Source organism: Protopterus annectens, chromosome 8.part0, assembly GCF_019279795.1.
Source record: "Protopterus annectens isolate FY-2018-M chromosome 8.part0, PAN1.0, whole genome shotgun sequence".
NCBI classification, from domain to species: Eukaryota; Metazoa; Chordata; order Ceratodontiformes; family Protopteridae; genus Protopterus; species Protopterus annectens.
The window spans coordinates 197,486,471-197,501,959 of NC_056741.1; the positions used below are offsets into that span (position 1 = coordinate 197,486,471).

Consider the following 15,489-nt stretch of genomic DNA (forward strand, 5'->3'; position numbering starts at 1 on the left):
CATATGGGATGCCCCCCTGGCAAACCCCTGATACAGTTGTGAGGAATGCTAGATGTGGGAGCATGATAGATTCCAGGACTGCCAACACACACTTGCATGATAATGCCCTGGGTATCGCACATGACCTGGCAGTTGATGGAGGGGAAGCCCTTGTATTTTATGTAGATCCTACCCCACTCACCGGGGGTGCTTTGATGTAGATGTGCATACAGCCTATAGCACCAGCTATCTCAGGGTATTCTGCTATACGGTGGAAGAGATGCATACTTCTGGTCTACACCTCACAGGTGTTGGGAAAATATATGTGCTCATTGGCATGTGGTGTTATGGGATCCAGGAACTGGTGGAGTACCCTGAATGTTGATGCCTGTGAAACCACCATGATATCCCCAGTTGGCCTTTGGAAGGTACCTGTGGCTAGTATTCTTAAGACTGCAAATACCTTGGTATCCACTGGGATGGGTTCCCCTCTGTTGGTTCTGTATGTGAGGTGGGGACGGCACATCTGGACAGTTTGTATAATGGCCCTGTCCACCCTATAGAGCTCCACTATCTCCAGCTCATGTAGCCCCTGGTAGGTTACCCTGGGTCTGTACAATCTTCTCCTCCTCCTCGCTGTGGGTTGGTTGTCAGCATTCTCCTCTTCACCACCCTCGGTCTCTAGCACATATTGATGGAGTAAAGCAGCAGCAGCCTCTAGCATTTTTAGTTAGTTTTGCCAGTTAAAAATCCCCCATCTTTGTACACCGGTGGTGTAGAGTTTGTGGGAAAAAACAGTCTGAAAGGTGTTTGCATAATTTATAGTATTATGCTGGGCTGCTACATGTGTAATTGGCTGATTCTGATACATTTCACCTGCCACCTATGCTAGTTCTCCTTGATTGCCTTCCTACTGCTATTTCCCCTTCCCACTTCCTCCCTATTTAAGCCCTGAGGCACACCGGGCATACCCAGTGCTGAAATGTAAACAGTGCTGCCATTTCCTTTTTTTTTTTTTTTTTTATGTTTATGTTTAAAACCCAGTGCATGCGGTGCACACCCTTTTAGGCTATGTACACGGTGCTCAGGCACATCTGAATCACCCCCTTTCTTAGCTGTGTTTAGCTAAGGGCAAACACAGGCCACAGAGCTCCAATGAGTTTATAGTAAGCATCACACCGCCTTATGAAGTCATCCAGCTCTAAGACTTGCACTGTTGTATTGCTGCACCTACACAGTTAGGTACAAAGCTGACACCTTGAAGAAATATGTGATTCAGTATAACTCCCCTCATTTGCATACCCCAATGTGTAGGTCATTAGCTACTGCACTAAAACGGACCCTTTCTCCTTGACAACCAGTGCTCCCTAGTGTTGTTTACATTCTGCATGCCATAGACTATAATGGCAAAATGCAGATTTAACTTAAAATTGAGTTTTCCCATGTTTTTTTATTTTTGGCACGATCCCATTTGCACGCTGCTGCCCTATGCTTAAATGGCTGAGACTGGCCCAAAACAAGAGTTTAATTTTCATAGTAATTAATCAATTTTTTATGACAATGGCCTTATATTTGGCCATTGGCATGTCCAATGTACATAATACATGCTTTTTCATGAGCTGTCATGCCTCCGTTTTGTCAGTTGCAGAAATGTACTCGGTTATTTTCTGAATACATTTCTGCACTGACACTGTTCTAGCATGGAGATCTGGCAGATTGTCGAATCGTGAAATCACCTCATTTTCATGGTTTAGACCAGCAAATTAGGTGCTTTGCATGTTTACTGGTTTTCAGTGTTGGAACAGTTTAGGGCCACTCGTGGATGTGAAAACAGCACTATCCTGAATCGCTCAGCGGCCATTTTCCTTGCAGGAGCACCTACTCTGTTCCTGCTTGGAATTTTTGGCTTCCTGAATCCCAAGGACAATTTATAGCAACACAGGGGAAAAAAACTCAGAAAACGAATTAATGAGCCCTCTGGCCAATAAAAAGACTACACTATGAGTTATTTTGTGTATTTCCCAACTTAAATAGAATAAGCAAACACTACCTGCCAAAAGATGAATAAACCCAATCTCCCTAATGGAAAAATACAGTTGATGAGATCCAGAAGTGCAATGCTACCACAAGACACTTAAACAACTAGCTGGAAATCCCTTGCTGAAAGCAATTTGAAGACAGTAAGAAAAAAAAAAATGTCAAAAGCACACATAAAAGCAGGAAACAGTAGTGACCTCTCAGAATAACTTAAGTGCTGTTTAGAAATCAAAGGTACTTAACTTTGCCTGGATAGAACTCCAAGCTTTGCTGAGCTACAGTCATAGACGGCTTTAGGCATAGGCCAATTAGGTGGCTGCCTAGGGTGCCACTGTAGCAGGGGCACTTTTTCAGTATTTATTTGGTGTAGGTAGACCAGGATGGGGGCACCAGGTGGTGTGGTGGGGGGCACCATGGAGCCCTTTTGCCTAGGGTACCTGTTGATCTAAGGCTGCTCCTGGCTACAGTACAATGAGCAGGACACAATATAGGCAGTAAAGAAGTTTTACTCAAAAAGAATACTAGTTTGCTGGGTGGGCACTCAGTTTTGTTGGTCTATGGAAAACAATGGGTGGGATAGGTACTTAAATGGCGCATACAACAGTCTATAGTAATGAAAGAGTGGAGGGATGGACTTTGGAAATCAGATTATCATAAGGGGAGGAGGCCAGAGATGCAACCTGATTATAAAACAGAAATAGCAGCAATAGGGTGGGATGGTTTGGGAAACCCAACCAGACCAGACAGAAAGGCATTCAATCAAATAAAGAGAAAAGTGGAACTCTTTAAGAAACTTTAGCTTGATATGTTAGTGGTGGATAGGGCAGACACAGACTGTAACTATAAACAGGTAAAATATAAACAGAATGTAAAACGCTAAAGCACAAACTGGAGCAGAGTTAATTCTGTCACTATTGACCTTCTGCTACAGTTTAAGCCAGTAACACTGTTTATGGGAAAATGCAATAATAAATAATTAAGGCTAAAAATCTCACAGGAGTACACAGCTCTGCCACAACTGTGAATTAAGTTGCAAAACTATGGGCCAGCAGGGTTTATTATAAAATAGTCTCACACACCTCTCAACTATCTGTGTAGATGGGTACATTTTTTCTGCTAGACAAATGTCAACCAAAAGGATACTCAGTGTATTTCAGTGGACCCATATCTATCTGTCTATCTGTGGGTGTGTGTGTGTGTGTGTGTGTGTGTGTGTGTGTGTGTGTGTGTGTGTGTGTGTGTGTGTGTGTGTGTGTGCGTGTGTCTGAGTGCATGTGTGCACGTGCAGACATATATCATAAATATGTGTGGAACAAACAGACCCATTTATTATAATAATATAAAACACTTTTGTGTCTATCATTTTTAGATGTTGTCCTCTAAACACAAAAACAAATAAATAAATAAATAAATAATACAAAAAGGAAAAGAAACTTACCAGTTCTTTTTCAGTAAGAATCACAGCTAGGGATGCATTCTTTATAATGCAGTATTTTTTGCTGGCATCTCTTTCTAGATTTTCATATGAAAAATAGTAGCAGCTTTCTTGATGTAACTTCCATCCTTCAGGACAACAATGCATTCTTAATCCTACAGTTTAATAATGTTAAACCATTAGGTAGTTTGTCATTAACTGAAGTTCCTAGTGTATGTAATAAATGGTTCTGTGAGTGACAGAATATAATACAACTGTCTTGGAAGCTAATGTTACTCATTCTTTAAGTTTTTGCCTTACTTTATTTACTTTATTTATTTAAATTTGTTAACTGAGGTAGAAAAATGATCTATCTTGACATATTTCAGGTTCAGCCACAGGCACATGAAAAACAGGTAATTTCAAATAAATATTATAAGACAGTGATTTGCAATAATGTGAAATATAAAAAACTAAATTTAAACAAATTTTATAACATAATGGGAAGTAAGTACATCAAGATGAATTTAATACAGTGATTTTAAGGAATGACAAATGTACTCTAAAATGAACATATGTCAATCTATTATGTGAACAATAACATGAGAAATAGTGAGAGGGATGGGGTGAAATAGAAAACAGGATAAAGGATGAAAATAGATAAAAGAGTACAGAGTAAAGAAAGACAGATAAAGAGATAGTTGTTAGTTACTCCAAGACAGAGAAGGTTTAGGTAAATAAATAGGTTATAGATAGAAGATAACTGCAATAGAGTAGAATTATTTTCTACTAAAAATGTAACACGTGAGTCTGACTGGAGGTTGTTGGCAAGATGTGAAACACAGTTCTAGTTTGGGATTAGTGAAGGCTTAGATCAATATTGAAATGCAGGAGGGAAAGGGATGCAAAGATGGTGGAGAAAAATACAGAGGAGTGTGGACATCTGATAGTGTGAGGGTGATAAACTACCACAAAATGGGTGAAAGTGAAACAGCTATTAGCTTAATAAGGTGCTGGGTAATAAAGTGATCTGCTTGGAGGATAAACTACCACAAAATGGGTGAAAGTGAAACAGTTATTAGCTTAATAAGGTGCTGGGTAATAAAGTGATCTGCTTGAAGGACAGTATTTAATGTATTAATAGATTTCTTTGTTATTGTTCCATTTTTATATGGATGCTTTCTTCAGGTATGTTTTGAGGACAGTTTTGAATTTACAGTAAGAAGATTGTTTCTGATGAATGGCATTATGAAATCCTAGACTTTAACTAAGCATTTCTGCTTCAGAGTCCATTTGTCTATTGAACTGAGGTAAATGATGACTCTTCACCACCATCTTCATCCTCCTCCTTCTGAGATTTATGGCACACTGCCACTACTTAGTCAAAACTAGCAAAATAATGAACATTCCAGTTTATCATTAAAAATCCAATCTTTAAATACTCAAATATCAGTAAACACCTCTAAGCATTCACCCTTCAAAGAATGGACACCACACAATTTGAAACAATGGCAATGTGCACAAACTCTTAAGCTAATAAAAAAGTCAGCCACAAACATTGAATGGCAAATAATAACATCTTTCTCAGAATAAACAAGTTAAAACTTTTCTTTTTCAAATAAATATGAACACAGTAAAACTTGAATCATTCTGGTCTCATGGTTGCAAACTTCTAGAGGTGGTACAACTTTGTCAAGCTAGTATACAGAAAATGTACTGTTACTATCAAACCACCTAACCAGAATCTTCAAACAGCAGACTTTGCAAAGGGCACCAGGCTTGCACTACAGATTTGTACAGTTAAGAAGGAGCGAACAGGTTCAATTTTAATTGCAGTTCCTCTTGTACAATGGCAACTGGAACCTCATACCATTTTACACACATTCGTTTACATGTCAAACTTTTTGCTTAAAAAGCAAATACAATGCAATGTCTTTCACATTTATCTTGGTGTAATTCAGTTTTAGTACTTCTTACACAAATATTCTTTGAAATAATGATGACATTTTTCCATTTCTTTACAGTTCTCCTCAAACGTGACAGCTTAAATCAGGTTATCATAATTACTGTTATTGCTATTGTGATTATTATTATTTTTATATTTATTAGTTTGTTTGTTTGCTCACTAAGGAAGGTACTGCATTGATCCATATGGATCTTTTTGTGACTCTGTCATCTAGAGGAGAAGCATCTTTCTCATAATGTAAAGCTAAGTGACACTATTTAAAGAATGAAAAAAGTGTTATTCAAATGTCACTGTTTGATTCTTAAGCCATAGATTAGCTTCTACTTTTGATTCCAGAGAGCCAGTAAACCATAATCCATACAGAGGGGTGGTGACTCCTTATTAATATCTCTTTATCATTAATCAAGAGTTCATTCCTGATTTCCTATCACATATTGACAGTTTGATATTTACCCTGTGCCTATGTGGAGTCCCATTGCTGGTTAATCTAGCTTCCTCTAAATCCAAATATCTGTTGATCTATTAATCTATCTATAAATGTATATATGGGTCTACTTCAAGTGAATGTGAGACCACTTATCCAAAGATGACATTGCCGAGACGAGATCTCCAAAACTTGAGTTGAATGAATGACCATGTTGATGAATCCTTTCCCACGGTAAGTATCCAGTTGACCGACATTTAAGAAAAAAATACAATGCATTATCTCCAACCCACCCAACTGGGAGGTTACGACCTCCACGCCCCCTAATGTGGGTGGACTGCTCCCCTAAATCCCCATAACTAAATATTCCAACTCTGGGATCACAGTACAGTGGGAAAAAGGGCAGATTTCCCCATGTTGGCCAACTGCATACTTACCATGGGAAATGTTTGTGCAGCATGGCCATTTGCTCAATTAAGGTTTCAAAGATCTTGTCTCATCTCTCAAGTTGAGAGGTATGTACTCAAATGTATGTAATATAGAGTCACATCAGTCCAGAGATCATCCCAGTGATATGTCAGAAAGCCACATATTTGATAAGGAAAACATCTGCACATCCTGGGAATATCTGGGTGGTTGACAGTTAAGAATGTGACATATATGGTCCAAACAAAGTACAGTACAGTGTACCTACATTGCAGAGTATTGTAATGGCCCATTCCTGGCATTCTGTACTGAAGATGTGTTAATGATCTGTAACAGGACATGGACTACCATGTAAAATGATCACCCATAGGAAGTGTGTGCCTATTGAATAGGGGAATTGTAGTAATGAACATAGGGAAAGAGTACAGGTGAAACTCCTTCACATACAGCTGAGGAGGGCATGTCAATAGAATATGTTTTATCAGCAACACTAAGCACATATCTATATGGTACAGTATGGACTGTACAATGAAAATGTGTTGTCTGTGAATGTCATACAAGGTGACTTAACAATGGGGATGATTTGTGTGAAATAGTGAAGAGGACATCTATCAGGGTCATACAATTGGGGTAGGGTGCATATTGGAAAACTGTGCAAACTGATACACCTGATTATTAGTGTATTCTCAGCAGAGGTCTCCAGCAAGGTGGCCACAGGTAAAGGATCATGACAAACATTACAAGAACCAACTATAATCATTGACAGTATCAGAATAATAGCACCACTATGTGATGTGGAGTGATAAGAGATGAGCCTGCATATGTGTGCGCGCGCGCGCACACACACACACACACACACACACACACACACACACACACACACACACACACACACACACACTTGACAACTATTATGCAAAATCCACACTCTATGAGGGTAACCACGCACACTGCCTGGTACTGTATTATCTGCAGGAGGTGTTACGAGAGACACTGCTGTATGTGATAGTATGGGCAATACAGGCAAGTTGCCTTGTTTGCATGACATATATTTATAGCACAATCTACAATATCACAAATGATATACATGCCATTAATTTTATCAAACAGCTGTGTATGCAGTGTGTGCATAAGCTGAACCGGTAGCACACATGCATTCAGTTTAACAACTTGATTGGTGTTCTTCACCATCAGACAATCATGCATGTTCCACAGAAAGATTACCTAGGTATGGCCAATAAGATGTGTGACAGTTCACTGTGACAAAGGTGGTACACATCAGTTTCATACCACTGGAAGATGTGTACTGAGGTACAAGAAGAAAGCTGGAAACCAAAAAGTTATTATGGCCTCTGATGTGCATGTCCTTCACATACCTAGTACTTGTGTTATAATCACACTGTGACCACATGCTAGTAGATGTACCACTTACTCACCCCAAGACACAGGTCACATACATATTGGTCTAATTATAGAGTGTGATGTCCACATTATACTTGGGTGATGCATCTGTTCCATGATTCAGCAAATGCCTCCATGTGTTTAGTCCATGCAGGTGTTGTCATGGTTGCAGCAGCAGTCTCTAGTATATGTTGATACTGTGTCTATTATAAAAATATCATATTTGGAATCAATGATTGCCCAGAAACTGTAGTCCTTCAGGCAGCTGTTTGGAAACAGCATGTGTATATCATCTGTGATGTCCATCACTTAACTAATGTGCAGGAAAGGGTCTAGCAGACATCTCTGATGTACTGACCTAATCACTGGACCCAAGATATATGTTATGTCACACATTTTGATAAAGTGAGATGCCACATATGTCATATATTGGTCTACCCATTTGTTGATATAGCTGTTCATGGCCGCATATGACAGTGTTGATTGAATACTTCAGTGTGGCTTTGTGTCAAATGCCTTGACCTGTTCAAGTTCCAGAAGATGATACTGCTGTCATCGTGCATGCCCTCAATGACTTCTTTGATGACATCTATCAGATGTAACAGACCTGATGTAGCAGCAACAACTCACACAATTCTGTTGCACACATGTGGAAAATATGAATGTACATGTAGAAGAGGACCTTGATGACATGTTGGTCTATCTCACAGTCGAGGGGAGTCAGGAAGTGTCTATACATGCATGTATCAGGTGCTGTCCCACAACACAGGTGGATGCATGTTGATACACACACTTGTATGTGAACATAGCCCATGTGCATGGTATGTTGAACCGTGTATTCAACTGTATCAGAAGGGTGCATGTGCTGGGTCACACCATAGGTGATCTGTGAAGTTCTCACAGCACATGGATTCCATGGGATAGGCCTGGATGAAGGTAAGACAGTAAATACTGCCTATTGTGATCTGCCCTAGGGTTTAGACACAATCACACATGCAGGTATCAGTGAGAAACCCCCCAAGCTGGGGATTGAACCTTATGTCAGTTGATGGGTAAATAATTGGCTCACTGACAAAACACATCATGTGAAAGTTGGTGAATCAGCCCATACTAGTAGAGCTGTTACCTTTGGCAAAGCTCAGGGATCTGTGCATGGCCATTTTCTGTTTGACCTGTATTTCTCACCAGTTCAGGCTAAAGTATATGGCCTTAGGCTTACCAAGTTTGTTGATTCTTGCATATTGTGTGCAATCATTGAGTCCTTCAATGGTGATAATATGGTACAGGAGGAGTTAACACACACAACTGAATAGTGACAAAGGCATAAAATCTACAAATAAATGCAGAAATGTCTGTTTGTAATGTTGTCCATGTGAAAAGTGGAGTTCCATGTTAATCATAGCATTGACAACAGTTCTACTATGTGGAAACCCAGTGAGGCAGGCACTGGAAACACATTTAGATAGCAATATGAAATTTGACCACCAAGCGTCCACACTGCTATTGAAAGCCTGTGTTGTGCACATCATAAGTCACACTATCATGCTGAGATCTTAATATTGTATGACAGCACTATAATCAAACCTCATTACAGCACTAACAGAGTATAATACTTTTTTATACATGTACCTCACTGGACACATGTAGCAGCTGGAGAGAACACAGAGCTTTCTCAGCAAGACAACACAGGGCCCACACACCATGTCTTGATGTATGTGGTTAGATTAAAAGCCATATCACTATAAACTTTATTTTATAAAATGAGGTGACTTCTGCCTGGCTCCCAGGACAGTCTCTGACCCAGCCGTGGTGGGAGTACTGCATGTCCAAAACTGTGATATAGCTGATGATAGCTGCAGTGTCTGCTGAGGAGAAGATAACAGTGCCCCACATGCCAGTGTAAAATGCTGTCTAGATTATCAAGCAACAGCTCACACACACACTTAGTTGACTACAGTGAGAACAAAACCCCAACCTAAGAACACTGACTATACAACCCAGTACTTTAAGCATGCCGCACAGCTCAAGTCAGACTAGGAGTGTGTCAGACAACACTTTATAGCTGATGACATCAGCAATGTCTGCTGAGAAGAAGACAGTATTCCACACGCTGGTGTAAAATACACTGTGTAAAGTCAAGCAACAGATCACACACACACATGCGCACGTACACACACAAATACACACACACACACACACACACACACACACACACACACACACACACACACACACACACACACACACACACACACACGCACACACACACACACACACACACACACACACACACACACACACACACACACACACACACACACAGTTGATTGCAGTGAAAATAGATACCCTACCTATCTGAGTACATGGACTACAGAACACTGTACTTAATGCAAGTGCCACAGCACAAGACTGATTTATACAGGAGTATAGGTGAACTTATAGTAGATAACATCAGCAGGTCATGTGAGAGACACAAGGTGGGAGCCCTGTATGAAATGGAGGTGCAAGCATGAGCAAGTATCAACATACTGTCATTGTATGGTATTGGAGCAGTAACTGTTGGATACACACTACTCATCTGATGGCCAAACACACACACACACACACACACACACACACACACACACACACACACACACACACACACACACACACACACACACACACACACACACACACACCAAGTTGACTGCTGTAAAAATCCCTAAATATCTAAGTACATGGACTACAGAACACATTACTTAATGCAAGTACCTTGGCACAAGTCTGATTTATACAAGAGAGCAGGCGAGCTTTTAGTAGATGACATCAGCAGGCCATGTGGGGGACAACAGGTTGGGAGGACTGCATAGGCACATGGATTCATTGGTTCATATGAGGCTACTAGCTTAAGAGCACCAGGGTGTTTAGAAGCTTAGCAGTGTAAAACACAAGTATCCTTATTTAGCATATTTGGATAGTCATTGTTAGCAGAGTGTGTTTGTGAGCAGCATCAAATGGCCCTGTCCCTGAGGGATATAGGTACCAGCCCAGATGTGACTTTACAATCACCCAGTTGTCAAGGTAGTGCTTGAACAGGGATACTGAGCAGCACTGCTTCACATGCAGTGGCAGCCTATTAAAGAGGATTGTGAAATATTGTTGGATATATCTGTCTCCCCAGCATGTTCTTTTTATGTCACAGGTTAGGCTGAGAATCCTGGAGCAAGTTACTCTTGTCACATTTGATTTGCAGATGTTCAGTAGGGCAGATTCTGAGACTTCTCTGTAGGTCAGGCATATGTTACCTCTGAACAGATTGCAAGATACTGTGTACAGTGACTGGTCTTTTAGTCTTTCCATGTATAATAGATCAAGTATATGAATACAGTGACAGGGAATGCCACTCTTTCTATGTATGTCATGTTTGGAGGCCTGGGAGTCTCCCAGGCACAACTCTGTGCTCTCTTCAATTACTTCAGGTGTCTGGTGAGGCACAGAGAGATGTGAGCATTGTACTCTATTATTGCTATGATAAGGGTAGGGTACAGCAGAGGTATAACTACCCTGGTCTTGGATGTGATGTACATATGTATGATGTGTGCAATGCAGATTGTGTGTATCATCACTATGGGCACATAGTAATGAAAGTGCAGATTGCTGTCAACATGTGGCCCCAAGTCTCACAACACTGTGTTTGTGCTTGGGAGAGGGTGCTATGCATATCATAATTAACGGTGGTTCTTCACTGACAAAAGAGACAAAGAGTAATTGTATATTTAAAGTTCATTCCGTGAGTTTGTCACCAAAAATCGGTCTGTGTCAGCCCCTACTGTAATATGTTACCATCACTGGGGGATTCTATATGAGTGTGTCCAGTTAACAGTCATCTGCAAACTTGGTAAACCACACCCCATCTACTGTTGCCTATGCTTCAGGGAATTATCTTCCAAACACTTGAGGGACCAGCATAGATCACTGTGGTATTCTACTGTTGAGTGGGCTAGTGGAGGAGGTGCAGTCCCCAACTTTAAGAGTGTGTGTTCTTTCATTGAACCAGTTAGCCATATATGTATTATTGTATGGCCTAATTCCCAGATGCAAGATCTTCACTATGAGACATGAATGGGTGATAGTGTCAAAGGCCTTGAATAACTCAACATAAAATATCATGTTATCACTCATCCAGGTCTTTGGAGTCAGTATCCAAGAACTGCATAAGGGTCAATAAGCAAGATCTACCATTGACAAAACCAAAATCGGTAGGGTCAAGTGTGTTGAAGGTCACCTATGTCCCTGTGGATATGGTCTATGTTGATTCCTGTACTAGTTTTGCAGATAAGGCTTTTTAGGCATATGGGTCAATAGTTGCAGTTTTGCATGTTATCAGTTGTATGTGCACTACATAGCACACAGCAGTGTATATTACATTTTGAATTGTGGTTGATATATGTGTGGCAAAAGTGCTGATACACCAAGGATGTAGTTCTTGGAGGAGTGCCAACACATGAATGTATTTTAAATATGTGACAGATTGTTAGATACAGCCCTCAGTTTGTAATGTTTCTACATGTAATTCCATGACATGTAAAGGAAATGGATAATATAGAGCAGGAATACAGCATAATATATACATTTCCATAGCACGGCAAGCAGTGGGTTTGTTTGATGGTTAGTAAAGTGCAAATGCATGTGAGATACACATGTTTGCACACTGCTAAGCAAAGCACAAATGCAAGCCGCATTGCTAAAGTCTGACAGTTAGTATTGAGTCTAGGAAGCACACCTGCTACTTAACTGACACTGAGGCAGCAAGTGTTATTGCAGTTAATGCAGTGATGCATTTCTTTTTTAGGGCCATATGGTACTGGGTTCAAATATGGGCGTATGCCATACTTTAAAAGACTTTTCATTACAGAGTTATAATGAAATTATTAGAAGTGTTTATACTGAATGTGTTGCTGTGTGTTGGTCTACTGCAGCAGAATTAAGCATCTTTACATGGGAGTAAGCACACCTGTTTGCCATTGCTCACCATAAGTGCACAATGTGCACTTCTCTGCAAACATGGAATCCAAAAAGTGAAGGGATCCATTACTTCTCCAGCATTGCTAAAGTCTAACTGTTAGTACTGAGCCTCTGGAATACACCTGCTACTTAACTGACTCTGCAGCAGCATGTGTTAATACAGTTAAGGCAGTGATACATTCATTTTTGGAGCCAGATGGTACTGGGTTCGAATACAACTGTATCTAATACATTTAATTATTTTCTTATTACTGTTGCTGCGTGTTGATTGCAATGCACACTATCATGCAATTGCAATAATGCATTAAATAAAGAAATGGGGAAGATAAGATACTAGTGAAATGGGAAGCAAGTGGGGGGGGGACAAATGGAAAGCAATGCAGGAATGTGCAGAAGAGAGGTAGGAAAGAACCATAGCAATCCACTTCTTCAACAGTTAAAACTGATAATATATGTGTAATCTTGGACTCCTGGACACCCCATCTCTGAGCCCTAAATCTCACACCCTCTTCATGAATGCCTGCCATGTCTACTATGAATCAAGAGCAATGGAGAATGATGGTTTCCTGCCAATTCCAGTTATTGTGTTTACTGGGAGTGCACACACTGTTTGAAAATTTTGAACACCACTTACCATAGCTCAATCACGGTGTTCTGCAGTGCATACACACAATCCCCACTTTTTGGGATGGTAAGCAGTGTACAACAGTGGCAAGCAGTAAAAAATTACATGGGGAGTTGTTTTTGTGTGTTAGGCAAATGTGTAGGCCATGTCAGTAAAATAGCAGAAATAAACTTACAGGAACAAAGTACACAGTATACCCACAATCATACATTTGATAATAATGTAATAATACATGATTGAACTTTTGGACAAAAGTGAAATTATTATGCTGTGTTTGAACCCAAGGCCATGTCTATGGTTATCCTACAATTACACCTGCTGTCACAAGAGGGCTGAGAAAACACTTGTCTATGTTGCAGTTCACTACTGTCAGAGTCCTGTGTGCTTCCTGGGAGATCATGTTGTCCAGTTTGTGCACTGCTGCACTTTGTGAAAACCAGATAAACACAGCCAAAACTGACATTGATTTTCCTCTGTTTCCTGCAAACACTCGCCAAAAAAAAAAAAAAAAAAAAAGCAAGAAAAAACAATTCAAACGCAGTACCATCTGGCCCCAAAAAGGAATGTTTCAATGCATTAACATACGCTGCCACAGAGTCAGTTAATGTGTTTCATAGATTCAATACTAACTGTCAGACTTTAGCAATACAGCTCACTTTTGTGCATTGTTTACCTATGCAAAAACATGTTCATCTCACATGTGTATACACTTAGCAAACTGTTGCACAAACCCACTGCTTGCCACACTATTTAAAAATACATATTATAAAGTATTACTGCTGTTTATTGTCCATTTCTTGTGTATAACATGACATTATATGTGGAAACATTAAAAAAATGAAGGCCCTATCTCACACACTGTCACATATTTACAACACAGCCATGTGTTGCCTACAAAACACTGCAACCCTAGTGCCTAACTAATTTTTTTCATATATATATATATCACCTACACTACAGAAAGTAATATCAAATGTTGTGTTATATGCAATGCATATTAATCTTGTAACACGCAGAGCTATAACTACTGACCCAGAAGCCTAACAAGGCTTATCTGCAAGGCTAGGGAAGGGATCAGCATGGATTTTATCCACAGGGTCATAGGTGACCATCAACACATTTTAGTCAACCCATGTTGTGTTTGTCAAGGATAGATCTTGCCTAATGAACTTCATGGACTTATTTGATGCTGACCCCCAAAGACTTGGATGACAGATGACAGGACATACCAGCTATATTCAGTTATCCAAGGTCTTCGACAATATCCCCCATTCATGTCTCATAGTGAAAATGTCACATCTGGGAATAAAGCAATACAGCACTAGCTGCATAGCCAACTGGCTCACCAACAGAACACACACACTCTCAGAGTTGGACACTGCACCCCTCCCCCACTAGCCATTTACCAATGTAATACCCAAAGGATCTGTGTTTGGCCTTCAGCTGTGTGGAAACTACTTCCCTGAAGTGCAAACAATGGTAGATGTGCTGTGCTTCACCGCACTGGTTTACCACATTTGCAGATGACTGTTAATCATATGCATTTATATATATTCATCCAATGATGATAACATAAGGGGCTGACAGAGACAAATGATTGATGCCAAACTCACATACTGAACCTTACTGCAAACAATGCTTCATTGCCTCCTTTGGCAATGAATTACCCCTGCTAATTATGATATACATATCACCTCTCTCAGCTCAAACATAGTGTTGTGAGATGTGTTTACACATGCTCATAGCAATCTACACTTTCATCACTATGTGTCCACATTGTTGAGACATACATTCTGCATGGTGCACCTCATACATATGGACATCACATCCAAGACCAGGGAGGTCATAGCTCTGTTCTACTCCACACACATCAGGCCACTAATTGAGTGCAAGACTACCTTCTGTCTGTACCTCACCAGACAACTGCAGCAACTGGAGAAAATTAGAAGTTTGTGATTGGTGGAATGGAGATCCTCCAAACATCACATACATGGAAAGACAAAAAAAATGCCACTGTACTTAGTATCCTGTGATCTGCTGAGAGGTGACTTATGCCTGACCTACAGAGAAGTCTCAGACCCTGCCCTAATGGAAATACTGGACATCTGCAAATCAAATGGGACAAAAATAACTTGCGCCAGGGTTCTCAGCCTAGCTTGTGACATAAACAGAACATGCAGGGGAGACAGATATATTCCCCAGCAATTCAC

General features: G+C 40.2%; 1 protein-coding gene across 1 annotated transcript in view; it reads right to left on the reverse strand.

Moving 5' to 3' along the window:
- Window positions 1–15,489, reverse strand: part of LOC122807984 (C-type lectin domain family 1 member A-like) — a 369,777-nt gene that overhangs the window by 183,483 nt on the left and 170,805 nt on the right. Inside the window, exon 4 of the mRNA XM_044079006.1 lies at window positions 3,455–3,606. Coding sequence (XP_043934941.1) covers window positions 3,455–3,606 — 152 coding nt within the window. The remainder of the gene's footprint in view (window positions 1–3,454; window positions 3,607–15,489) is intronic.